At 48.3% G+C, this 27,299-nt stretch overlaps 1 protein-coding gene across 2 annotated transcripts in view; it reads left to right on the plus strand.

Moving 5' to 3' along the window:
• The window catches only part of GALNT18 (polypeptide N-acetylgalactosaminyltransferase 18), a 379,685-nt gene that overhangs the window by 321,664 nt on the left and 30,722 nt on the right, over positions 1-27,299 (plus strand). For both annotated transcript variants that reach the window (XM_052652828.1, XM_052652827.1), the window contains exon 10: positions 14,170-14,334. In XM_052652828.1, coding sequence (XP_052508788.1) covers positions 14,170-14,334 — 165 coding nt within the window. The remainder of the gene's footprint in view (positions 1-14,169; positions 14,335-27,299) is intronic.

A 27,299-nucleotide genomic window follows, 5' to 3' on the forward strand; every position in this document is an offset into this window, starting at 1 on the left:
GGGTCCACAGCTTGGGCTGGGCTGTGCTGGCCCTGTCTTCTGCTGGGCTGTGTCAGGCAGCTGTGGCCAGTTGCTGGTTAGCTAGCTGAGTCAGCTTCTGGAGGTGGGTTGACTGTCTGCTGGAGTGATGGTGCTTCTGGGCTGTGTGTGATTTCTCATCCAATAGGCTGCTCCAGGCTGCTTCACAGGATGCTCATGACAGGGATTCTGAGGGCAGCAAAAAGCAGCAAGCATGACCACATGAATGTTTTTCCTCTCTCTGCTTGGCTGATGTTTGCCTATGGAAAGTTTTTCAGGAGTCGGAAAAGTCACACAGCCAAGCATAAACTCAACAGGCAGAGAAACAGACTCCATCTTTGAAAGGAGGGGTAACAAAGTCACGTTGCAAAGTGGTTCAGTGCAAGGATGAGGAAAATCTGTAACTATTTTTATAATATATCACAATGTCCTATTGTGTTCCCTTTGTATTATCTCATTAATTCACTCATTCATTTGTTCATTCATTCATACAAAAAATAGTAACTGAGTGCCCATCTCGTGGGATGGCAAGAAGTGGAGTCCCCAGAGGAACGGCCTCAGTTTCCCGGTCCTAGCGCAGCCCGTCAGGTATTGCTGTCTGAGGCCTGTGACATCCGGTAAAGATGTGAGCTGGACCTTTTCCCCCCAGTACGTCAGATTATACTCTTCCCAGGGAAGAGTGATGGCATGGGGGATGGTGTTGGAGCATATGAAATAGAAAGAGTTATATTTGCAAATTGAAGTCAAGCACCAATATTTCATCCTCAGGAAGTCCATTTTTCTGGGCTAAACTTCTCCCTGCTGGATCTTAACCCATAGATTTTATTACCGTATTCTTTCCTCCATCTTCCAGATCACTGAGATTACTGGTGAGTCTAGGTCACCATTGATCGCATGTTAAAAACTCTATGAAACACACACACATGCTCTCCCTGGGAACATTCTGTTAATAAGATCTTCTCAATTCAGTGCAGGCTAACAGCCATAGTGTGGCAGGAAGGGAGTGAGCCCCTCATTACTCATGAGGGCCAGGTAAGAGTTAGGCCTGGCAGACTGTGTGCTGGGGCAAATATTGAGAATCTTATCTTGGAAAGAGAATCCTTTTCTTGGCCAAACTACTAATCCACAAGGCTGCATGAAGCTACAAGGTACCAGTCCAAAACTAAACAGAAAGAAGCTTAGAGGACTCTTAAGAGTAAGGAATGTGACCGGCACCAGGGAGGGAGCCTGGATGGATGTCTGAGCTGGAGTTCACTGTCCCTGGAATAGTTTAGTAACTGATTCATCTAGTCAACTAGTATGTTTTGAGTATATGTTACATATCAAGCTCTGGGTTGGATAAGAGAGATACAATCGTGAGCAAGACAAGCACGGTCCCAGGCCTCAGAGATCTTGGAATCTGATTGGGAGAGGCCGATGTTGCTGGAACATTACTAATGGCTAACGTTAACTAGTACAGGCAGTCCCCCATCAACATGCCGTGGGTGCTGTTATTATCTCCTGCTTTCACAGATGAGTAAATCAAAAGAATGAATGGCCAAGTCAATTGTCTACAGTCACCCAACTAATGAATGATGAGACTGGGAACATGCATCCAGAGTCAGTCCTTCTTGGATCCCTCTCCTTCCCCTTCCCTGCCGGAGCAAGTCCTCTCGGTATATACTTTGCAAACCCCTTTTACTTGTCTTTAAGCTCACGCATCGCATTTTGTGATTCTATCTGTGTGTGATTATTTGCTGAGGGAGCATAGCGAAATAGGTGTGTCAGCCGGTTCAGGCTTCGTTATGCTCCAGTAACAGATGACCTCAAAATCCCAGTGCCTTACAATAGCAAAAATTTCTTTATCATGCTCCATGTCCAAGTCTTTCTTGACCTTATCTTCCTTTTGCTGTGCTTGTCACGAGCAGCCGACAGTAACAAAGGCGTGCTCTTCATCGAAAGCACAAGCTCACTTGCTATGTTTTGTCTACCAGCTTATGTCAGGCAACAGTCTAGTCAAGTATTTCACCACTGCATAAAAGAGGTCACCGTCTTTACAGCCTCCAGGGGTTGTTCCTCACCACCCACCTTGTGGCTTCAAAGTCAGTGTCTCACATTTTAGGATTTGACAGTACTCCTTATCTAGAATCAGTTTCTGAATCATTCAGCTTAGGCTGATGACCCCCAAATCTCAAGGTCTCACAACAAAAAGTACTCAGCTCTTGCTCAGGCTACACGGCCATCAGGATTCAGCTACGGCTCTGTGTCACCTGTCTTTGTCTGGGACCAGCGGAGCAGCCCTACTCTGGGACACTGCCCATCCAGTGGCCGAGAGCAAAAGGAGACACGGCAGATGACATGATTGCTCTTAAAGCTTCTGACTGGAAACGACACGCGTCTCTCCCACTCACGTTCCATTGGGTAAAGACACGTGGCCCAGTCTGACACTAACGATGAAGGGACATATCAGAGCTCAGTCTGGAGGGAGGCACGGGGTGGCAGGACAGGACAGTGAGTCGATCTCTTAGAGGTGCTAAGGAGCCAGCATTGATTGTCACAGGCGGATGCAGAGTTGGCCGACATTGTGTTTTGAAGAGAGGAATGCCAGGGCGCGTTTCCCTCAGGGCATGTGACATGCTTCATCTTAGCTGTTTGTCAGAGAGCAGATGGAGCGGGTGGTAGACGACCAGACACAGCTTTAAAGGGTTCTGGAAAGCACCTTCCAGAATAAGGACCTACAAAGGACCAGCAGGCAGATAGCAGGTGTGTGAGTTTTCTTGAAGACAGAGAAACACAGATGAGCAACAGACAGCTGTTTTCACTTGGACGACTGGACTTGGCAGAAAGGAGTGGCAGTCTTCAACGAGAGCTGAAACTAACACGGGCCGCTTAAGCGAAACACAAAGGGTGGTTGCTGTTAGAGAAAGCCGACAGTGATTCATTTATAGACTCAAAAGGAGGGTTGCCTGGGGAAAGGCAGAAATGGGGCAGCCCTCAGCAATACAAGTTCACAGATCTTCTCTAGGGAGTTCCCCTAAATGTGTTTTATTAATAGCTATCGCACTGCCTCATCTCTGTCTCTCCGTTTCATGATTTAAATTCCTGGGAGGAGGGAGGATTCTCAACCCCTTAACAGCTCTATTTTCCCCAGTGGGCAGGTGGTAGTGTCGCAGCATACAGACTGCCGGGGGCCCATCCTCAGAGATGGGTCACTGTTAGGCATCACAGGCCCAGTCCTGCCTCTTCGCAGCTGCCAGCACCAGTCGCTGGGTCTGCCCTCCTTGCCTGCTTCTGACAGCACCACCCATCCTTGCCATGCTTCCTCTCTGTGACAAGCGCCGTCTGCAGCCACCAGACCCTGACCCGCCTCACTGGCCATCGCTATGGATGGGGCTATTGATCTGTCCCTCGGCAGTGTGCTTCTGTCTGAAGTAGCCTTCATCTGCAGCCTCCATCCATGGGATTCTGCTGGACAGAGCTGTCAGGTGTGGGGTGCAGACAGAGACTCTGCAGGAGGGGTAAGGGAGGGCTGGCAGGAGCAGAACTGGGTGTGGGGCTGAGGTCCAGGCTGGGGCAGTTGGCAGGCACTGCCCCCTCGAGACAGACACTGGAGGCTGCAGAAAATGATGGGCTCGGCCATCAAGCCCGGTTCTAGGGCACCTGCTCCTTGCCTTATCCTGGACCAGTGCTGATCTTATTTCCCTAAACCTGGGCTCCCTCTGCAGCTCTTAAATTCTCCACTTACACCCACATAATGAATAATGTTCAGACACTCAGCCCACTCCCAGGGATTTACTAGGGCCGTGTGAACCTCTCGCCTCACTAGCTTCTCATTCCCTAAAGAAAGCATATTGGCATGCAGATGAGTGAGAGATTTCCTTGTTTAAAAAAAAAAAAAAGGCAGACATTCAAAACTTTAGTACTGTATTTGAAAACATTCTTATAATAAATATAAGAATGAATAAATGTTATACATGCATGATATCTGCATTCACCCTGTGCCGAGGACTACTGGGCTAAATGACTCCATGACCCTTTTGCCTCATTCCCTTTGGTATTCTGGAAAGGTCTCCGTATCTTCTGTATTAGTTGAGATTCTTAGTTCCAAGTGACAGAAACTCAACTCAATTTAAATGCAAAATGGATTTTTTATCACCTAATGTAATTGACAAATTCATGTCTGTCCCAGCTTTAGGTAGGGCAGGATCCACAGGGTTGAAAGGCGTTTACCTAACTTTCTCCCTCCCTCCCTCTCTCTCTCCTTCTCTCACCACTAGTTGACTCTGGTTTCCGTTACGTGTAAACTTACTCTCTCCTTAGTCAAAGAGGAAAGGGCTTCTGCGACTCACCTGATGAGAAAGGGCAGCAGAGCCTCCCAGCTTGGCTCCACAAACAGGGAAACCAGGGGGCTTTTATTGGCCCAGACTGGGGCATATACCCTTTCTGGAACCAACCCTGGACCAAGGCAATGGGGTGCTCTGCTTGGCCAGCCTGTAGATCAGGCCTCCCTGTATGGCTAGGGTGAGCAAGTTGCAAGAAAGTGAATAAGACTCTCAGCATCAGGAATACAGCAGCCTTCTTTTCTGGTTTCTCACGGTTTCCATGCAGGAACTCCAGGGTGACCCCTGTCACTCGGCTCTCTCCTGAGGCTGAGGGGCTCACTGGGACACACTCCTAGCTAGGAGACCCCAGCAGACCCAGGGAGAGCAGACAGTGTAAGGCAGGGGATTAGGGTTGCTGATGGGACTGGCTGGGCTGCACACAACCTCACAGGCGGTGGTACAGAGCTGACACCTGTGCTTCGGGCACAAAGCCTGGGATGAAATGTGAAAACACACAGACAGCTGGGAATCAAGGCAGACTTCCTGAGCCCAGCGAGCGTGCCCGTGACTGCTCCCCAGCTGCTCAGGCCAGGTGCACGGGCTGCACGGCGCTAAGGCGCTCAGTCGTGTCTGACTCTTCGTGACCCTATAGACTGCAGGAGCCCACCAGGCTCCTCTGTCCATGGGGTTCTCCAGACAAGGATACTGGAGTGGGTTGCCATGCCCTCCCCCAGGGGGTCAGGCGCACAGTGGGAGGCGAAAGTTGGGCCTGACTTAGCCTTTTCTATTCAGTCTTATGTTCAGAGACCGCCCTTCAGTCCGAAGCTCCTCTCTTCTCCTGGCTGCCCTGCCAGCCCACCACCAGGCTTTCCCAGATACTCCTGCCCAGCAGCCTGAGTCACCTCTAACCTCAGCTGGCTGCCAGGCCCCTTAAATGTTTGACTCCTCTGAGGATCCCCCAGGTGTGCTGACAAGCAGAGGGCTGGTTAATCTGAAGTCACAGCTCCCTGTGGCCATCAGGACACTGTCCAAGTGCTGCAGACCCCAAGCTGCTTCCCCAGCTCGCCTCCCCGCCCCCGAGGCATTCTCCTTCCCCAGATGGCAGTGCAGCACTGGGCCTCGGTGATCTTGCATATCCCAGTCGCTCTGCCAGAGGCCCCTTGTCCTCGTCAGTTATACGGGCAAACTGCTCTGTTCCTGGGCTTCCCTGGTAGCTCAGCAGTAAAGAATTCTCCTGCAGTGCAGGAGATACAGGAGACTCAATCCCTGGGTTGGAAGATCCCCTAGAGGAGGGCATGGCAACCCTATCCAGGATTCTTGCCTGGAGAATCCCATGGACAGAGGAGCCTGGCAGGCTACACTCCATATGATCACGAAGAGTCAGACATGACTGAAGCGACTGAGCATGCACCCACGCTCTCTTCCTAGGCTGTTCTCAGAGCTCATCGCTCACTGACCAGCCCCCAGTAGAGTTCGTCACTCCAGCTGTGGCCCCTAGTTCTAGAGCGCTTTGGTCTGCTCCTAGTCTGTGCTAAGCTTGGCCAGGGGGCTATTCTGACTGCCCTGCTAAGCATGGCTGACTCCCCTCCAGTCTGAGAGCTCCTGAGGGAGGCCCTACCTGCCCCCTCTCCACCTGGCATAGGCCCACACCGTAGAGGACACGAAGGAGTATTTGCTGACTTAAACTAGATGCATTGCTGTCTAGGGGCTGCATGCCAGTTACAAAGCTGGGGTGTTCATGTGCTTAGCCTCACCACCTGCTGCCTCCTGGACTCATGAGGGCAGGGGCAGAAAGGGGGTTCCTGAGCAAGGGACCTTGCTTTCCACATGTACACTCCTTCACAGTTACCAAGGCAGAATGTTTATAAATGTTTCCATTCCTTAAATATAACTGGTCCTGTGGTTAGTGAACGTAAGATCATCTTGGAAATGAGTCCTCTCCGTTCCTGATTTAGCATCAGTGCCCTGCGGCTCTCGGCATGGTAACCTCTGTGTCGAGGGGTTAATGACCAGTAAGCAAGCCCTTAAATCAGCCTGCCCTGCCTGCAGCAGGGCCAGCAGCTCGTTCTTGGTAAAGAAGACAAAGGCCATTTCTAGTACAAACTGCAAACATCACAGTCACCACTCGAAAATGAAATTTACGAAAGCAAGGCTCTGTTCCTTCTCTGTCTGCCCCAACCAGCCGATGTGCCCGCATACTGCCTGCTGCTTCTGTGAATCCTTACAATAGGTCTACTGGCCAGGCAGACTCAGGGAGGGGCCCCAGGCATGGGGGCATTGAGGCAGGGCAGCAGGACCCCCGGGTCTCTTCTCTCCCTTTCTCCCTGGCTGCCTGTTCCTGCCCCAGTCCCTGTGGCCAGATGAGGGGACTGATCAGGCTCATCATCCTCACAGCTGTATTCTACAGTCAGGAAACTGAGGCTCGGAGTGGCTCCCAGCTAGTCAATGAGGGTGGGGTCGCTGAGTGAAGACCCGAGCCCTCTTGACTTGTAAGCCCACCAGACCCCCCATTTCCTAGACCAGCAGGTCTCAAATGTTCACTTATATCAGACTTCGCTGGAGGACTTGTGAAAGCACAGATTCCTGAATCCTACTCTCAGAGTTTCTGATTCAACATGCCTGGGGTTGGGCTTAAAAATATACATTTCTAACAAGTTCCTGTCTGGTGCTGGGACCACACTTTGAGAACTGTTGTCCTAAACACGGTGCATCCTAACCTCTCAGAGTCCTCCAAACAATGCCCTGCAGACAGATCCCACTGGCCCCCCACGATGAGAGGGAGGCTGGGAAGCAAAAGCTGGTTATAGGCGCTGGCCCTACATTTCCTCCCTAGGCTGCCATCATCCCCTCGATACACCCAGTTTTCCACCTTGGCTGCTCACTGGAATCACCTGGGCCCCACCCCTAAGACTGTGTTTTATAGTTTTTAAAGTTCTGCAGGTGATTCTGATGTGCAGAACACCCCCGAGCTTGATCGCATTTAGGACTGTGTCCTCTTCATTTCTCTATCCTCCCCCCATTTCATTTGCTCACAGATCTTTCTCCTCTCCCAGCACTCACCCCTTAGTCCAGGAAGCCCACCCTCCAGCCCCCAGGTTGGTTCACCCTTCGATGATCTTTGTCAACACCCCCATTCTGATACTCTGTGGTCACCCAATTAGTGTAATTTCCAACCCTTAGACTGTCACACCCCTGGGGTGACGTCCACCCCTACACAGAGCTGGGCCACCACAGTCCTCCAGGGTACAGATCCCCTCCAAGTATCCTAAGAAATGTCCACAAAGACCCCACTTTTCCCACGAAAGCACTCTGGAAGAGTTTTCTTCCTGTTCTGGAGCTTCTTGCCGAGAGTGTCCCCATCTGCCTCTCCCCCTGCCTCCCCCTTACCCCTCTCCAGGCCGAGGAATGTTTTAGCCAAATACTACCACTGCCGCGCCCATCTCCTGGTGAGAGAGTGTCTCTGTCTCTAAGACACCTCATTTTTCAAGGGCACTTACTCAATAGGCCAGCAGTGTTGCCAAGGAAACATCACTTAATGGAAGAAACAGAGTCGCTCAAAATCGACATGCCATTGTTTGCCAGAAAGCCGGTACTTCTGTTGTACCTTGAAAATGTATTATTAAGTTATCTATCCAACCCCATTTTGCTCCCTGTTCCTGATTTGCTAGGAGGCCCTCTCTTACCACCAGCAGCACCCCTTCCCCTGCCCATCCCATGATTTCCTGTGAGGGCTGCAGCCTTTCCACAGAGGCTAAGGTATGCCAGTTGCAGGTATGGGAGTCTGGACAGAAGAGGGGACTGAATGATAGGAACGTGTGTAAATTGACCCTATTAAAGAATGCGAGGGACTAGCGGCCTGGAGGAGATTGGAGACAGGAAGTTAAAGCTGGTCGTCCAGTGTTCACAAGTGCCAATTGGTGGGGTTTAAGCTGATGAAGCTTGACTGGGCATTAATGACCTTCTCCTAAATGAAGTTCTCATGGTTGACATCAGTGGTTTTCAAACTTTTTTGGTAAATTCTTCATAACCTTTTGTTCAAGTAAAATTTAATGTGAGAGTTGAATAAGAAAGCAAGCCCAGGTTGGGCTGGGAGAGGGGGTCCTAGAACCCCACCCAGTGGGCCATCCTCCCAGACCTGAGTGCCTTCAGGGGCCCCTGAGACCCCTTCTTGGAGTCCCAGGACTCAGTGAATGATCCGGTAGAAATGACCTGGCAGTTCCCTTGCTGGTTCCGAGGGGTGATTTCAGGAGGGCTCTCGGGGAGCCTCGCTCCCCTGCCTGAACTGAGGGTTCGGGGCTGTGGGGGAGATGGCACCCCAGTTCCAGCCAGGCTGATGGGATGCCCCTTTGGGCAGCTGAGCCCAGGGAGGGGGACGAAAGCCCTGAACTGCCAGGATCTCAGCCATCCTGGGGAATCTCCCCCTCATCACGAAGGGAGCAGAACCATCTGCCTGTGCAGCTGGCAAGGTCTTCAGAGCTCTCTCAGCCTGTTTCCTCATCCCTAGAGCCGAGGGTGACCTCAGGTGTGGATGGTCCCTGGCATGGTGCAGGATACAAATGTTTGTTTTCTTCTCACTCTTCCCTTCCCGAAGTGTTTCTACCCCCAGAGAAGTGACCTTTTATACAGTGAAGGCTGGAGCCTCTGGAAGGCTGCACCTCAGTCTGACAGAGGCAGGTCCCAGCTCTGAGCCGGCCAGGGAGAGAAGGGATGCTGGGCACAGCTGGCAGGGGGCCCAGTCACCTTCTGCAGGGCCGGGGCCCTTGCTTATCTGGGAGATGAGGTGACAGCAAGGGGAACCTCTCGCCCTGGGGGGCTTTGCCTAGCCTTGCCTCCGTGACCCTGAAGGCAGGAGTGTGCCCCGAAGGGCACTACAGGCTCCCTGGCTGGCCGTCCAGCTCAGCAATGGGTCCTTACTCCTGACCCCAGCCTGAGGGACAGGAAGATCCCCCGGCATGAGACCCAACTTGCCACATGTCTGTCCTGTTCCCTCGCTAGTGATTTTTCTCTTTCAGCGTCAGATGGGGTTTGTAGCCCTGCTGAGCTGTGTGGGCTGAGAGGACAGGGAGCTGAAGCAGGCATTTGTGGCTGAGGAGGAGCTGGGGGTCAGGGATGCGTACCTGTGCCCCGGGAGGCAGGGGAGTCACAAATCACCCTCAGACAGGGCAGCAGCTCGGCCTCCACCTCTGATGCGAGTCGCAGGAGGGCTGTTGTGGTCTTAGCACTTGGTAGCAGCTTGTATTCTAGGCCTTTTTGTCAAGGATCCTCCAGCCCGTGGCTGTTCCCTAATTCAGGACAGCCCCGCCCCACCCTTTGCTCATAGGATCACAGTGGAAGCTTCCAAGCTGGCCTCTCCCCGTCCAGCCTGGTCACTGGAGCTGGAGTGATGGGAGGGAGGAGGGAGGCGAGTAAGATGAGAGGTTACAGGCCCAGCTTTGGCATCAAACTGCCTCGGTTTAGATTTCAGCTACTGTTCTCCAACTGCATGTCTTTGGACAAGTTCTTAATTTCTCTGTCCCTCAGTTTCCTCATCCACAAGATGAGGGTGATGGTAACATCTGCCTCATAGAGTCGTTACTAGGATTCACTGGGATAAAGCATAGCAGCACTTGACACTTGAGACCGGATAGTTCTTTGCTGCGGGGGGCTGTCCTGTGCATTGTAGGGTGCTGAGCAGCATCGTGACCTATACCTGCTAGTCGCCAGTAGCAGGCTTTCCCACCCTCATCATAGCAACCAAAGATGTCCCCAGACATGGCCAAATGTCCTCTGGTTGGCAAAAGTGCCCCGCACTAGGAATCACAATCCTAAGTCTGCAGCTGCTGCTGCTAAGTCACTTCAGTCATGTCCGACTCTGTGAGACCCCATAGACGGCAGCCCACCAGGCTTCCCCGTCCCTAGGATTCTCCAGGCAAGAACACTGGAGTGGGCTGCCATTTCCTTCTCCAGTGCATGAAAGTGAAAAGTGAAAGTGAAGTCACTCAGTCGTGTCCGACTCTTGGCAACCCCATGGACTACAGCCCACCAGGCTCCTCTATCCATGGATCTTCCAGGCAAGAGTACTGGAGTGGGGTGCCATTGCCTTCTTTGTGAATCTCCTATTAAATCTCCAGTTTCCCTGTTGCTCAGAAGCATAGCTGGGCCTGCTGGACCTACAGGCACTAAAAGCGTGAAGTTAGTTAAGTCGCTCGGTCGTGTCCGACTCTTTGCGACCCCATAGACTGTAGCGTACCAGGCTCCTCTGTCCATGGGATTTTCCAGGCAACAGTACTGGAGTGGATTGCCATTTCCTTCTCCAGGGGATCTTCCCAACCCAGGGCTCGAACCCAGGTCTCCCGTGTTGTAGACAGATGCTTTACCGTCTGAGCCACCAAAAGCGTGTTGCCTTGTAAAAAACCGTTTCCCTCTTTAGTGTTCAGGCCATTTATTGATTCAGTCCACCTCTGGTTGGGCTTTCAAGGTGTCCAAGTGACAGCTTAACAGAATCTTCTTTGCTAAGTTGCCCTGTGATCTGACCGGCTGGTGGTTACCCCACTCGAGATGTACTTTGTCGCTTGCTTTTTTGATAACAAACAACTGTCTGTCCTTATTGTGATTTCCCAGACTCTGGAGTAATAAACAGCTCTGATGACAGCAGTACCAGATAGTAAGTAAGTGCACACATGACTCTCTGAGCATCTCCCCCAAGCACTTCAGAGCAGCTAAGTGGATAAAACTGGTTTCAGCTATTACCTGGGCGGCTGCTTGTCTGTGGAGCCCACCCTAGAAATGAGAGCCAAGTGCTGGTGACAGGGATGAAGGATGGAGTGGCAGTAACTGCCTTCCTGGCTGTCCTTGTCTGACGGCCCACACCCCGGAGCTTCAGGAAATTCGGGTCCTGACCTGCTATGTGACTAAGAGCTACACTGTCCTGAGGAGAAAGTATGGTGTGTTCAACCCAAGGGCATATATATAGCTGTGTATCTTTCAGAGAGGCTCTGGTAGCAGGCTCATGCTTTTGTGCATTGAGGGAAGGCTTTTTGGAGTTCGTGAGCTTTTATATTGATTTTCAGCATCACAAGAGTTGGGGTGAGAGATGGAGGAAGTGATAACAGTTCTCACATCAGTGTGTTTAGGACCACTATTTCCTGATATGTTAGATTCCCCAACTTGACTGTTGGCTCATCCAGGACAGGAAACCATGGCTTTCTCACATTTGGACCCTCAGGACCCAACTTAGAGATTACTTTTTGTTAGATGATTGGATGGATGGATGAGATTCCTACCTGCATCTAATTTAATTTCCTAAATCCTACCAGTCATCAAATTCTCCCTCAATGCCAATAAACTGGAAGCCACAGCAGGTCATCAACTCCCCTTGATGGTGAACTGGGAACCCAGGCCACCCGATGGACAGTCTCAGGATTCTGATGAGAAGCCCATGTCTTACCCAGTTTAGGTGTCGACTAGGTGGATTACAGTCCGTGGGGTCACAAAGAGTCGGACACGACTGAGTGACTAACATACAATAAAAAAGTAGGGCCTCCCTGGCTCTGTGTTCTAGTCACATTTCCACATTGAAGGCAGGCATTCTACATTTGGCCTCTGCGTAGAACTTTGGTCACCCCTTACCTCTTTTAAAGGAAGAATCAGTCACTCTGGTAGTTTTGATGTCCATTTCCATGGATTCATAAAACTTCCTTGGAGAGCAAATCCAGCTGTAATGAATGTCTACAATCTGTCTCTCCATCCTTTTTGTTCTGTCCTGCGAGGCTGACTTTACAGAAATTTCCATGGGCTCCTGTGTCGTCTAACTTCCAGCTGGGTTCTTCCAATGGGCCAACCCAGCAAAGGAACGGACTGGGGAAGGGAGAGTGATGTTGGGGTGGTCATTAACCACCACTCACCATCACCCCAAACCTCTCCCTCCCTGGACCCTTCTCACAAATCTCTGCATGTAACTTTTACACATTCTGGTACCTGCTGTCTCCTCTCATCCCTTTGAGCCTGGTGATAGTAACGGCTGCATGTTACTGTCCCAAGGAACTAAACTACCCCTGTGCTCCCTTCCCCTAGACCCACACCGCTGAGACCCCTGCCTGTATTTGCCCTCCTTGGAGTCCTCCACCTGAGCACACGCCTGTTTCCTGCTGGGGCCTTAGCTGATCCACGGGCCTGAGGCTCTGTTTAACGTCTGAAGGATGACTGCCTCTCCGCCCCTTCCCTGAATGCTGAAGTTCAGGAAGGACATGGCCCTGAAAGGCCACCCCTTATTTGCTCTCCTTGTGTGCATTGCCCTTCTCCCCGCGCTGTCCCTTTCACGCTCTGCACCCTGTTTTAAAAGTCCTCGATAATCACCTTCTTTAAGACGAGAAATACTTCCTCTTACCATCTGAAATTAATCAAAAACCTTTACCAGTGAGAGTTTTGTTTTTTTTTTTTGATCAAGATAACAATAGGGCCTACCCTGAATTCTAACCTAAAGCAGAGAAGTACGGGGTCTTGATTTGTCCATGCGACCTAATCAGAGGTTGGGGTGTTAAATTTCTTTGGTGACACAGGACGAGAGCTCACAACCCTTATGACTGTCCTTGTTGGGAACCACTGCCCTAAGGTTGGGGGAAGTGACTGAAAACTTTGAAGGCCAAGGTCCTGTGGCTTTCCGCTAGACCAGAGTCAGCCCCGGTCAATGTAAATACAGTCACTCATTTGTATTGCCCATGGCGGTGTTTGCACTACAATCACAGAGCTGATTTTCCAGATCATTTGGCCCTTTGTGCAAAAAATAGTTGAAACAGCAGCCTGACTGCTCTCCTTTGAAAGGCCCGCTTACATGGTTGGCCCTTGACTGGCATCTGGGAGCTTGGATTGCAGGAAGGTTCCCACCATTCCCACAGATGGTATGAGTGGCTCACTGTGCCCAAACTGATTATACAACTACTATGGTTTATGCTGAACACCTGCCTTCCTGCTGGAAGTCTGGGATGGATATGTACCAGGCAGAGGCTGCCTGTGTGACCAGCCTCCAGTAAAAAGCTGGGTGCTGAGCCTCTAAAAGTTTCTCTGGTAGATAACCCTTCACAAGGATTATCTTGGCTCCTTGCTGGGGACTCCTGGGCAGCTTCTGTGACTGCTGTGGAAGGACCCTTGGGAGCTGACAGCTGGTTTCCTCCAGGCTTTGCCCACATGCCTTTCCCTTTGCTTATTTGATTTATATCTTTTCCCCCAGAATAAATCATAGCTGTGAGGGCAACTATATGCTGAATCTTCTGAGTCCTAGAGAACCACAGAACCTGGTGGTGGTTGGGAGACCTCCCAGCATGCTGCAAAGCCCCAGATATTTATTTGCCACCTGGCCCTTTAAGAAGAATTTTGCCAACTGCTCTACACAGTCTTAGGATGGATGGAAATTGCCTATTACATATCACCCCTCCCACAGAACTCTGAGCTCCCTGAGATGTGGCCCAGGTCTTTTGCTCTTTAACTCCTGGTCAAGTGCAGCATCTTACACAAAATATTTATGGAGAGAAGAAGTCAGCAAGCCTGCAAATAGTGGATTCAAGCAGTGTTTTTTAAACTGTGGGTGGTGAAATCCATTTAAAAGGTTATGACCACTGTTTTTCAATGAAAAAAGTATAGAAAACTGAGTACGCTGCATATAGTGAGGCTGTTTGATTTCTTGAGAAGTTTGTATCAGTTGTATCTCTGGACCAGGCGCTGTACTGAATCAAAGTAAAAGGGGCTCTTCTTGTCTGTTGCAATGGAAGATTATTTGAAGGTCACTGGATTGTGCTCTCTCAGCCAGCTGCCCGAGGAGATGCCCTGCAGACCCTCCCCATCTCTCTGGCTGTTAACCTTTGACCTCATTCCCCAGAATGTGTACTACACGAGCAGCCAGCAGATCCACGTGGGCATCCTGAGTCCCACGGTGGACGACGACGACAACCGGTGCCTGGTGGACGTCAACAGCCGGCCGCGGCTCATCGAGTGCAGCTATGCCAAAGCCAAGAGGATGAAGCTCCACTGGCAGTTCTCTCAGGTAGCAGCCCCGCCCGGAGGAGCAACATCAGGAGGAACAAGGGAGGGGCCGGGCCTGGGAGGGATGGGAGGATGGAGGAGGAGAGGACAGGAGCCAAGTCTCAGGATTTAATGAGCGCCTACTGTGTGCGGGGAGGCGGGGGGGGGGGGGGGGCGGTGGAGGGCAAGGGTTGGAATTGATTAGCACATTGACTCCTCATCCTGGCTCTGAGGGAGTTTATTATTATTGTTGTCACTGTTGTTGCTTTAGTGGTATTTTATTTAATTTTTAGATATAAGGAAACAGGCTCAGAGGTGGGAGTCCCCTGCCTGAAGTCACATAGCGAGGGGGCAGGGCTGGGATTGAAACTCTGAGTCTCTGACTCCAAAACCGTAAGCCCCTTCTGACAAGCGCAGCCCCAGTAACCCAGGTCCAAACAGTGCTGGGTCCCCTGTGATCTGTGAGCCACTCTGCCTTCCTCCTCGTTCTGTGAGAAATGAGGTTTCCTCAAAGGGCAGTGTCTGGGGACCATTTTGTGAATGGCAGTCTGCACACTGGTGACCAAGAAACATTCTTTTATTAAGTCTCCACCAATCCTGAGGACTGTATTTATCTTCCTGCTCTGCAATGGCCCAGTTATAAAATGATGCCCCAGGAGCAGGGCGCCAGCTGGAGACAGCCCATGATGACCCAGCTTTAAAGAAAACCCGTGCCTTGGCCCAGAGGCCTCCAGCCCCTAGGGAATCCACGAAGTTAGGATCCATTTCCACCCACAGATATAGGAGCATCCACCTCCCAGGGAGTACAGGGAAAGTGCTCATCACAGGAGGTAAGGGAGTTCTTTTACAGCATCAGGGCTGCTGGGGGCTGCACGTGGTAGATGCTTCTGGGGAAGTCAGAAACGGAAAGTCTATAGTCGCGGGATGTAGAGGCAGAGGCCCCAACTCAAGACTCCCAGCAAGCTGCTTCCACCCTGGAAGGAGGCCGACGGGCATAGGAAGGAGATGTTCGGCCGGCCTGACCTGGATTCCAGCCCTCACGTCCAGTCACTCTCCCCTGTAGTGGTGGACGGGGACGAGGAGGTCCTGCTGCATCGAGTCTGGCACAGGGCACCTCGGACCTGTGGTCCGGGTGTGCAGAACCAGATAGACCTGAGAGAGACCCTCAGTTGGGTCCTAAATGGATGGTGAAGGTCAACTCTCAGCGACAACTTCAACATAAGTCATAGATTCACAGGCTACTTGGAGAGCAGGAGTGAGAGCCCAGACCAGGACTTTGTGACCCCGGAAAAGCAGATGCCGGGGAGCAGCACCGGGAGGCAAATGCCAGCACGCCTAAGGGCAGGTAGGGGATGCAGCTCAGAGTCCAGGCTGGGCCTGCACAGGGTGTGGGGTTCAGTGAAAGGGAATGGTGCCCAGGGACTGGGGCCTCTGGTCCTGCCCCTTGCTACCCACGTGACCTTTGACACGTGCTGCAAACGATAAAGTTCTGTCCCATAGGAAGAATTAGCCAAGGTTCATACAGTGTTTACCCTGTGCCAGACTTCCTGGGTGCCGGGCATACACCAGCTCATTCAGTCATCACAGCGACTGTGTGTGATTTGCTGTGGACCATTAGCCCAAGATCACAGATGAGGCACAAAGATGTCAAATAACAGACCCAAGGCGCTCACTGGTTATTATTATTCCTCCTGAACTACTTCAGATTCTCTTTTCTATTTGTAAGAGTGTGAGGGTGTTGGAAGTGGCCCCTAGAAGAAGGTCAGGGTCAGGGCTGAGGCTTAGAATAGAGGACATGTCTTCCTCCCCCGTCCCTCTCTCCTGATGGAGCCCACGTGTCCCAGCTGTGGCCTGTTGTGACCCCACCCTGTGCCCAGTGGAAGGCTCTATCATTTTCCTCTGCCAGGTTTCCAGCCCAGAGTGACACAGCACAGGGCTGCATCTCCCCTCTTGCTGTGGTTCAGTTGCTCGGTCATGTCCGATTCTTTGCAACCGCATGGACTGCAGCACGCCAGGCTTCCCTGTCCTTCACCCTCTCGCGGAGCTTGCTCAAACTCATGTCCACTGAATCGGTGATGCCATCCAACCATCTCATCCTCTGTCGCCCCCGTCTCCTCCTGCCTTCAATTTTTCCCAGAATCAGGACCTTTTCCAAAGAGTCGGCTCTTCCCATCAGGTGGCCAAAGTATTGGAGCGTCAGCTTCAACATCAGTCCTTTCAATGAATATCCAGGGTTGATTTCCTTTACAGTTGACTGGTTTGATCTCCTTGCTGTCCAAAGGACTCTCAAGAGTCTTCTCCAGCACCATTTGAAAGTATCAGTTCATCAATGCTCAGCCTTCTTTATAGTCCAACTCTCACATTTGTACATGACTACTAGAAAAACCATAGCTTTGACTATATGGACTTTCTGTCCACCTTTAAATTACAAGGCAGAGGGAGTCCTGAAGATGTGTGGTCAGGGAGGAAGGCTAGCCGTGGACTTGGTGGTCAAGTGGCTCTTGTCTCCCAGCTCAGGTTACATGCAAAATAGACTCGCAGGCTGGAGGCAACAGAGAGAAGTAGGTACATCAGCCCGTGGAGATGAATGGGGCTGACCTGGCTGGGTGGGATGGGGACTGTGCCATCTGGAGGGTCTTGTCGGGGCTCACATCAGGCTGCTCTGTGCTGCCTTCAGTCACTCTGCTTCGCCCCTGCTTTCAGTTTCCTCCTGGGAGTTGTATGCCACTATGCAGGAAGATGGGGGTGGTGGGTTGGGGCAGGGCTGGTGGCTTTTCAGAAGAGACAGTACATAACTTGCCTCTTGCAGATGACGTAAGAGTTTGCTCCATATAGGAGCTGAGAGGGGCCATTCCAGGGAGGAGGAATGGCATAGGTGCAAGCTGAAGGCACCAAACCCAAGCCACATGCAGGGACCTGCAGATGGTGCATGTGGCTGGATCCTGGCGGGCATCGTGGGGCACACCTGGGGATGTGTCTGAGGGGCAGATGGGCCTGGACCTGATCCCATGGAAGGTGAGGCTTCATATGGAGGATTGGAATATTAGGTCTGGGTTTTGAAAGCCCGCAGTGGCTGGAATTGTGGAGCTGAATGGCGAGGAGAAATTCTAGAAGGGGGAAAGAGGCAGGTAGGAGAGTTACCAGAGGCTGAGATGCAGTTTGAAAGTTTAGCCATTCCTTCCTCCTTCTCCTTCTCTCCATGACCCTGGGGTCTTCAGGACCCAGCCTGGCCCCCACGATCTCCTGTCAGGACAGAATCTGAGGCTGCCCCCAGGAGCCCAGCGTTTGGTGAGATGGGCGAAACAAGCAGGCAGGTGTGGCTGGGGGTCCTAGGATGGGCAGGCACGCTTCTTCAATGCACTGGGAGAGGGAGGAGGAGAGGACCCGGGTTGCCCTGGAATACCATCGAGAAATCAGGGCCTAGCCAGGCACCTGCCCCTCTGGGAACTGTGTGTCACTGGCTATGAATGCCCCTGAACTGAACTGAAGTGAGCTCCCTGGCCTCTTCCGAGTCCTTGCTCCTCCCAGAAGCTCCAGAATCACCAGGGGAATAGAGCTCAGACTGTCTGTGGGGCCTCGGCCTCTCTGTGCCTAGCCTCATGCAGTTTGAATCTGAACTAGGGCTGCTTTGACATCCCATCCCTGCACACAGACATGTCTAGCTCCTTTCCAGCCCTCGCAGACAGATGGCCTTCCCACCCATGCCCAGATCCAGAGGCCTTGGTGCCCCAGCTGGCCCTCATCTCATCTGCCCTTTTCTGACTTGGGCAGAGAAAGGAATATTCCTCCAAAATCCATCTCCGTCCTTCACTCATCTCAGCACACACACGGCCTTGAACAGGCAGCCCCACACACTCATGCTTGAAGGGACACCGTGACAAAAGCAGGCCGTTGTTAGCATGTGCAGCCCTGAGGACCGGGCAGTTATTCGCTCGTTATACATAAATCTAATTAGAACTCCCAGGGAACCCTGGCATCACCTCTTTGATCCTTCTACCAAATATTATTTGGAAATAATATTTTTAAATCCCTAATTTGCAAACCCAGAGCAGCCACTCTCACTTGATATTTAAAAATTAATGTTTGTGAAATTTTTGTTTCATGCAAAATGATCAATATTTATCAAGCATCCTGGAATCTGTCCTCAAGCCCTTGCCGTTTAGGAGCTACTGTTGATGAGGCCAGAGGAAGCTGGGAGCCTCTTAAATGATAAAAGTTATGGCTTAGGCTAATTTTCTTGCAACAGGTTTTAATCTCTGCAAATTACAAAGCAAAGGGATTCTACCAACTAAAATGTTCTGTTGCAGAGTTGGGCTGAAAGATTTTACTGGTGCATTTCAAATCTCCTTCTCACTTTCACATTCTGCATTATTTACCCTCCTGAGGGCTGCATTTAAACTTCACAGACATTTAGGCTGAATTAATTCCAAAATAATCTAGTGTGATTCTCCCAGTTTCTCCTACAAAGAAGATAGTATTTGCATATCTCAGTGTTCCATCTCATAGCCTGCTTTTCTGTTTAACAAATAAAATGCCTGTCCTCTAACCCCTGCACGCTCTTCTGAATTTCCAGTGCTTCAGGATGAATCAGAACAGCATCAGATACTGACACTGAGAAACTACATTTGATGAAAACATCTCTTAGCAACGCTGATGTACAGGGCTCTGATGAGCAATTTTCCAATGATGAACATTCTTTCCTTCAGTCATTCATCAAACATTTATTGAGCACAGTGGTTGGGCAGGACGGATGCAGATATGAATCAGACACGGCCTCTGCCCTGGAGGAGCTCTTGGGTGTATAAACACATAACAAAAGTGGATGGCAAGAGCAGAGATGAGGGGGATACAGTGTTCTGGAAGCCCGGGGTGACGGGCTCTGGCTGCACAGCTCAGGCATGGCTTCACATTCGAGACATGTTTGATCTGGATCTTGAAAGTTGCAGGATACTTCCCAGGTGTAGGGAAGAACAGCCCAGGTAGAGGCTCAGCACGGGCAAAGGCAGAAAAAGGCAGGGGATGTCTGAGGAACAGAAATTCAGTGTTGGTGTGGGTGGAATTTAGAATTGGGGTATGAGAGAGATGAGACACAGTCAATTTGAAGGCAGGTAATGGTCATTGAAAATTCAGCCCAAGAGGTTTGACTTTACCTTAAAAGCCAAGGGAGGAACTAGGAGTGTTCATGGGCTTCCCTGGTGGCTCAGATGGTAAAGAATCTGCCTGCAGTGCAGGAGACCCGAGTTTGACCCCTGGGTCAGGAGATCCCCTGAAGAGGGGAATGGCTACCCACTCCAGTATTCTTGCCTGGAGAATTCTATGGACAGAGGAGCCTGGCAGGCCCATGGGGTCACAAAGAGTCAAACAAGACTGAGCGACTACCACTTTGACTTCACTTTTCACAGGAGGGGTTCAATAAGCTTTAGATTGACATGATGTGGTCTGAATACCTCTGGCAGCAGAGTACCAGGTGGAATGGAAGACAGAGAAGAAAGTAGGAGGCTGTTCCATCATCCCTGTGAGAAAAGGGATGGATGAGGCTGCCATGGGGGCATGGGACCAGGCAACTGTTGGGGAGAACATTGAGAGTCAGTTCATCAGTCTATCAGAAGTAGTGATGAATTAAATGGAGGTGGTTGTGAGGGGAGGTTATGAATTGAGGGCCACCCCAGGCTCTGAGTTTGAAGAAGTCAGTGAGCACCCATCTCTAAACAGCCAACATTTCCCGTGTCAACAAGTGACGAGACTTCATTAACATCAGAAGTGGTAGTTGTTCCTTCATGATTTTCCTAACTTGTGATTCATCTAGAATTAAAGAATTTCCTAAACTGACTATGTCCTGGGATTATAGACTCATATACATTAGGTATAAGACATTAGGGCTTCCCAGGGGTCACCAGGAGTAAAGAACCTGCCTGCCAATGCAGGAGACATAAGAGACACAGGTTAGATCCCCTGGAGAAGGGCATGGCAAACCACCCCAGTATCCTTGCCAGGGGAATCCCATGGACAGAGGAGCCGGGCAGGCTACAGTCCATAGGGTCGCAAACAGTCGGACATGACTGAAGCAACTCAGCACACACACGTGCATAAGACTTTAACCTTCTCAGAATACCCCACATACTGATATCTGGGGGATTCTGGGATTAGGCAATGCAGTGTCAGTGAAAGAGGCATCTAATAAGTACCCCTGGACCAACAGAAGGAGAGGAAGGAAGCAGGTATTAGGTCACTACACAGGAGAACTTTGTGGCACCAAAGCAATGGACTGCCTCTCAGGGGCAATGAGGTACCCATCCTCCCCACCACCCCCCATCACTCTTACTTTGAATGGTTAAGCAAATGCCAAGTCCTCTCTCCAAGATGTTATTGAGGGAATTCATGCCTTAGGAAGGCTGTTATGATGTGTGTCCTTTAAGTTTCAGCTTCCTTAAACTCTATTTGAATACATGGTTGAAGCAAGAATGACCTCAGGAATGGATGATATCCGCTCTCAAATATCATAAGGGTTTCTGTAGGCAAAGAGAACAGGCTTATCCTAAGTAGCTCTGAGGGAGGACCAGCTGGAGGGGGATACAAGGGCAATTTACAGAGCAGCTTTCTTATAGAGATGTCTGGACATGAAATTGGCTATTCAAGGAAGAGGTGGACTCAGAGAACCACTCAGTAGGCCATCAGTGGTGCCACAACTCTAAGTAGAGTTGGATTGGATGGTTCTCATGGCTTGCCAACTCTGATGTCATTCTATAATTCTAAGATCCTAATGCCCAGAAAAGGGCTTTTTCTACCTAGAGGCCCCAACTGGGCCCACCTTACTAAGAAGCACCATGAACTTAAAATGGGCTGCTATGAGGGTCATCGTTATCCCACTTTATGGAATTGTTTATCTGTTATTTTTCTCCATAACTCTTTCTCCCATCAACTAATAGACTGGAGGGATGGGCTATCTTACACTTTCAGTGTCTTTAGCACCTAACTGAAAGCCTGAAATAGAAGAGATACCCCAGGATGCTGTCAATTAAATGAAAGAATCCTTTCTAAAAATTCACAAATACTAATACAAATATTCTGTGTCCCAGATCTCAAGACAGATTTGTGGGAGACCCAAAGATGAACTCTACCCTCAACAACTCCTTGCATGCACGTATGCATGCTGAAAAAAAAATAACTGTACCTCAGTATTTCAAGGACATTTGAACATCGTAGTCAAAGGGCTCAGTTTAGTTGGAAAATCCCTACAAGAACATTTTTAGAGGGTAGTGCATCCAGCTGTGATTCACAGCCATGCTTGAAGCAGGCTGCTCCAGCTTACTCTTCCTATAGCTTCAAATTTGGGGGAGGAAGGTGGAAATGATCTTTACTACAACAAGTATGCATACTGTATGAAAGGGAGTAGCAATTTGTATGAATATTTGTTAAAACAAGAGGCTCTGATGAGATGTCAGTGTGTTCTGACCATATTTCATGCTGCCCCAGGCTCTGAGATGTGCGGTCATCCCCGTGGGCCATTGGGTTCTTTGATAGAAACACAGGCAAGGCCCATTCAGTGCACAGGGCAGCCTTCCCACTGGTGGGCTGTCCTCCCATCTCAGCCCCCAGTCTTGCCTCATTCTCAGCTCAGAGGCAAGGGCTTTAAAAGGCTTTTTAATGCCTTTTCCAAATGGAGAGCATCAAGGATAACAGCAGAGATGACCGTTAAGGCCAGGAGAGAAAGCATTTCGAGAGCCTGCAGAGACTGCCTGGAAGAGAGCTGAGCGCAGAGCCTGGCCGTGGACCACTTGTTCTGATTTGTGGGGTCTAATTTGATAATTTGATGCAAGATCAGTAACTCACTCCAAAAAGAACTTATTCGCAGAGCACATTTCCCAGGGAGCACCACTGATTCTGCCAGAGAATTTCCCAGCACGCAAGGAGGAGGAGCCCTTGACTTTCTCCTGCTCCAATCCCCAGGCGCTGTCGGGAAGTCCAACTTGGAGAACCTTTTGTACTGAGAAGAAAAGACTATAATCGGGTGTTTCTTTGCGGCTCTGGAATAAAGCAGCTTTTCATTTCCATGTCACATGAAGGGGCAAGTGTAGAACCATCCAGTTTCGAAGGACTGACAAAGCTTTATTTAGGCCCTGAATGTTTTCTTAGTTATTCTTAGTTTATGGCCATCAGCACTTTAGATCAGGAGCCAGGACCAGGTGTAAAGGCTCAGTACCTCACTGTTCAGCCCTGGGGGGAATTTTATTTATTTTAAATTTTCATTTAGTTAGTTAGTTACTTATTCTTGGCTGTGCTGGGTCTTCACTGCCGCACCAGCTTCTCTCTCGTTGCGTCAGGTGGGGGTTACTCTCTAGTTACGATGTGCAGGCTTCTCATTGCGGTGGTTTCTCTTGTGCAGCACGGGCTCTAGGTTGTGCAGCCTCAGTAGTTGTGGCTTCTGGGCTCTAGAGCTCAAGCTCAGTAATTGTGACTCAGGGGCTTAGTTGCTCTGAGGTATGTGGGATCTTCCCAGACCGGAGATCAAACCTGTGTCTCCTGCATTGGCAGGTAGATTCTTTACCACTGAGCCACCAGGGAACCTGTGGGTGGGATTTTATTTTATTTTATTTTTTATTTTTTTTTAAATTTTAAAATCTTTAATTCTTACATGTGTTCCCAAACATGAACCCCCCCCCCCCCACCTCCCTCCCCATAACATCTCTGTGGGTCATCCCCATGCACCAGCCCCAAGCATGCTGTATCCTGCGTCAGACATAGACTAGCGATTCAATTCTTACATGATAGTATACATGATAGAATGCCATTCTCCCATATAATCCCACCCTCTCCCTCTCCCTCTGAGTCCAAAAGTCCGTTATAGACAGCTGCGTCTTTTTCCTGTCTTGCATACAGGGTCGTCATTGCCATCTTTCTAAATTCCGTATATATGTGTTAGTATACTGTATTGGTGTTTTTCTTTCTGGTTTACTTCACTCTGTATAATCGGCTCCAGTTTCGTCCATCTCATCAGAACTGATTCAAATGAATTCTTTTTAACGGCTGAGTAATACTCCATTGTGTATATGTACCACAGCTTTCTTATCCATTCATCTGCTGATGGACATCTAGGTTGTTTCCATGTCCTGGCTATTATAAACAGTGCTGCGATGAACATTGGGGTACATGTGTCTCTTTCAATTCTGGTTTCCTCGGTGTGTATGCCCAGCAGTGGGATTGCTGGGTCATAAGGGAGTTCTATTTGCAATTTTTTAAGGAATCTCCACACTCTTCTCCATAGTGGCTGTACTAGTTTGCATTCCCACCAACAGTGTAGGAGGGTTCCCTTTTCTCCACACCCTCTCCAGCATTTATTGCTTGCAGATTTTTGGATCGCAGCCATTCTGACTGGTGTGAAGTGGTACCTCATTGTGGTTTTGATTTGCATTTCTCTGATAATGAGTGATGTTGAGCATCTTTTCATGTGTTTGTTAGCCATCCGTATGTCTTCTTTGGAGATGTGTCTATTTAGTTCTTTGGCCCATTTTTTGATTGGGTCATTTATTTTTCTGGAATTGAGCTGCATAAGTTGCTTGTATATTTTTGAGATTAGTTGTTTGTCAGTTGCTTCATTTGCTATTATTTTCTCCCATTCAGAAGGCTGTCTTTTCACCTTGCTGATATTTTCCTTTGTTGTGCAGAAGCTTTTAATTTTAATTAGATCCCATTTGTTTATTTTTGCTTTTATTTCCAGAATTCTGGGGGGTGGATCATAGAGGATCCTGCTGTGATTTATGTCTGAGAGTGTTTTGCCTATGTTCTCCTCTAGGAGTTTTATAGTTTCTGGTCTTACATTTAGATCTTTAATCCATTTTGAGTTTATTTTTGTGTGCGGTGTTAGAAAGTGATCTAGTTTCATTCTTTTACAACTGGTTGACCAGTTTTCCCAGCACCACTTGTTAAAGAGATTGTCTTTACTCCATTGTATATTCTTGCCTCCTTTGTCAAAGATAAGGTGTCCATAGGTGTGTGGATTTATCTCTGGGCTTTCTATTTTGTTCCATTGATCTATATGTCTGTCTTTGTGCCAGTACCATACTGTTTTGATGACTGTGGCTTTGTAGTAGAGCCTGAAGTCAGGCAAGTTGATTCCTCCAGTTCCATTCTTCTTTCTCAAGATTGCTTTGGCAATTCGAGGTTTTTTGTATTTCCATACAAATCTTGAAATTATTTGTTCTAGTTCTGTGAAAAATATGGCTGGTAGCTTGATAGGGATTGCATTGAATTTGTAAATTGCTTTGGGCAGTATACTCATTTTCACTATATTGATTCTTCCGATCCATGAACATGGTATATTTCTCCATCTATTAGTGTCCTCTTTGATTTCTTTCATCAGTGTTTTATAGTTTTCTGTATATAGGTCTTTAGTTTCTTTGGGTAGATATATTCCTAAGTATTTTATTCTTTTCGTTGCAATGGTGAATGGAATTGTTTCCTTAATTGCTTTTTCTACTTTCTCATTATTGGTGTATAGGAATGCAAGGGATTTCTGTGTGTTGATTTTATATCCTGCAACTTTACTATATTCATTGATGAGCTCTAGTAATTTTCTGGTGGAGTCTTTAGGGTTTTCTATGTAGAGGATCATGTCATCTGCAAACAGTGAGAGTTTTACTTCTTCTTTTCCAATTTGGATTCCTTTTATTTCTTTTTCTGCTCTGATTGCTGTGGCCAAAACTTCCAGAACTATGTTGAATAGTAGCGGTGAAAGTGGACACCCTTGCCTTGTTCCTGACTTTAGGGGAAATGCTTTCAATTTTTCACCATTGAGGATAATGTTTGCTGTGGGTTTGTCATATATAGCTTTTATTATGTTGAGGTATGTTCCTTCTATTCCTGCTTTCTGGAGAGTTTTAATCATAAATGGATGTTGAATTTTGTCAAAGGCCTTCTCTGCATCTATTGAGATAATCATATGGTTTTTATTTTTCAGTTTGTTAATGTGGTGAATTACATTGATTGATTTGCGGATATTGAAGAATCCTTGCATCCCTGGGATAAAGCCCACTTGGTCATGGTGTATGATCTTTTTAATGTGTTGTTGGATTCTGATTGCTAGAATTTTGTTGAGGATTTTTGCATCTATGTTCATCAGTGATATTGGCCTGTAGTTTTCTTTTTTTGTGACATCTTTGTCAGGTTTTGGTATTAGAGTGATGGTGGCCTCATAGAATGAGTTTGGAAGTTTACCTTCCTCTGCAATTTTCTGGAAGAGTTTGAGTAGGATAGGTGTTAGCTCTTCTCGAAATTTTTGGTAGAATTCAGCTGTGAAGCCGTCTGGACCTGGGCTTTTGTTTCCTGGAAGATTTCTGATTACAGTTTCAATTTCCGTGCTTGTGATGGGTCTGTTAAGATTTTCTATTTCTTCCTGGTTCAGTTTTGGAAAATTGTACTTTTCTAAGAATTTGTCCATTTCTTCCATGTTGTCCATTTTATTGGCATACAACTGCTGATAGTAGTCTCTTATGATCCTTTGTATTTCTGTGTTGTCTGTTGTGATCTCTCCATTTTCATTTCTAATTTTATTGATTTGATTTTTCTCTCTTTGCTTCTTGATGAGTCTGGCTAATGGTTTGTCAATTTTATTTATCCTTTCAAAGAACCAGCTTTTGGCTTTGTTGATTTTTGCTATGGTCTCTTTTGTTTCTTTTGCATTTATTTCTGCCCTAATTTTTAAGATTTCTTTCCTTCTACTAACTCTGGGGTTCTCCAATTCTTCCTTTTCTAGTTGCTTTAGTTGTAGAGTTAGGTTATTTATTTGACTTTTTTCTTGTTTCTTGAGGTATGCCTGTATTGCTATGAACTTTCCTCTTAGCACTGCTTTTATAGTGTCCCACAGGTTTTGGGTTGTTGTGTTTTCATTTTCATTAGTTTCTATGCATATTTTGATTTCTTTTTTGATTTCTTCTATGATTTGTTGGTTATTCAGAAGTGTGTTGTTCAACCTCCATATGTTGGAATTTTTAGTAGTTTTTCTCCTGTAATTGAGATCTAATCTTAATGCATTATGGTCAGAAAAGATGCTTGGAATGATTTCGATTTTTTTGAATTTATCAAGTTTAGATTTATGGCCCAGGATGTGATCTATCCTGGAGAAGGTTCCATGAGCACTTGAGAAAAAGGTGAAATTCATTGTTTTGGGGTGAAATGTCCTATAGATATCAATTAGGTCTAATTGATCTAATGTATCATTTAAAGTTTGCGTTTCTTTGTTAATTTTCTGTTTAGTTGATCTGTCCATAGGTGTGAGTGGGGTATTAAAGTCTCCCACTATTATTGTGTTATTGTTGATTTCCCCTTTCATACTTGTTAGCATTTGTCTTACATATTGCGGTGCTCCTATGTTGGGTGCATATATATTTATAATTGTTATATCTTCTTCTTGGATTGATCCTTTGATCATTATGTAGTGGCCTTCTTTGTCTCTTTTCACAGCCTTTGTTTTAAAGTCTATTTTATCGGATATGAGTATTGCCACTCCTGCTTTCTTTTGGTCTCTATTTGCGTGGTATATCTTTTTCCAGCCCTTCACTTTCAGTCTGTATGTGTCCCTTGTTTTGAAGTGGGTCTCTTGTAAGCAGCATATAGAGGGGTCTTGTTTTTGTATCCATTCGGCCAGTCTTTGCCTTTTGGTTGGGGCGTTCAACCCATTTACGTTTAAGGTAATTATTGATAAGTATGATCCCGTTATCATTTACTTTATTGTTTTGGGTTCGGGTTTATACACCCTTTTCGTGTTTCCTGTCTAGAGAATATCCTTTAGAATTTGTTGGAGAGCTGGTTTGGTGGTGCTGAATTCTCTCAGCTTTTGCTTCTCTGTAAAGCTTTTGATTTCTCCTTCGTATTTGAATGAGATCCTTGCTGGGTACAGTAATCTGGGATGTAGGTTATTGTCTTTCATCACTTTAAGTATGTCTTGCCATTCCCTCCTGGCCTGAAGAGTTTCTATTGAAAGATCAGCTGTTA

The sequence above is a fragment of the Budorcas taxicolor genome, chromosome 15 (assembly GCF_023091745.1).
Source record: "Budorcas taxicolor isolate Tak-1 chromosome 15, Takin1.1, whole genome shotgun sequence".
NCBI lineage: Eukaryota > Metazoa > Chordata > Mammalia > Artiodactyla > Bovidae > Budorcas > Budorcas taxicolor.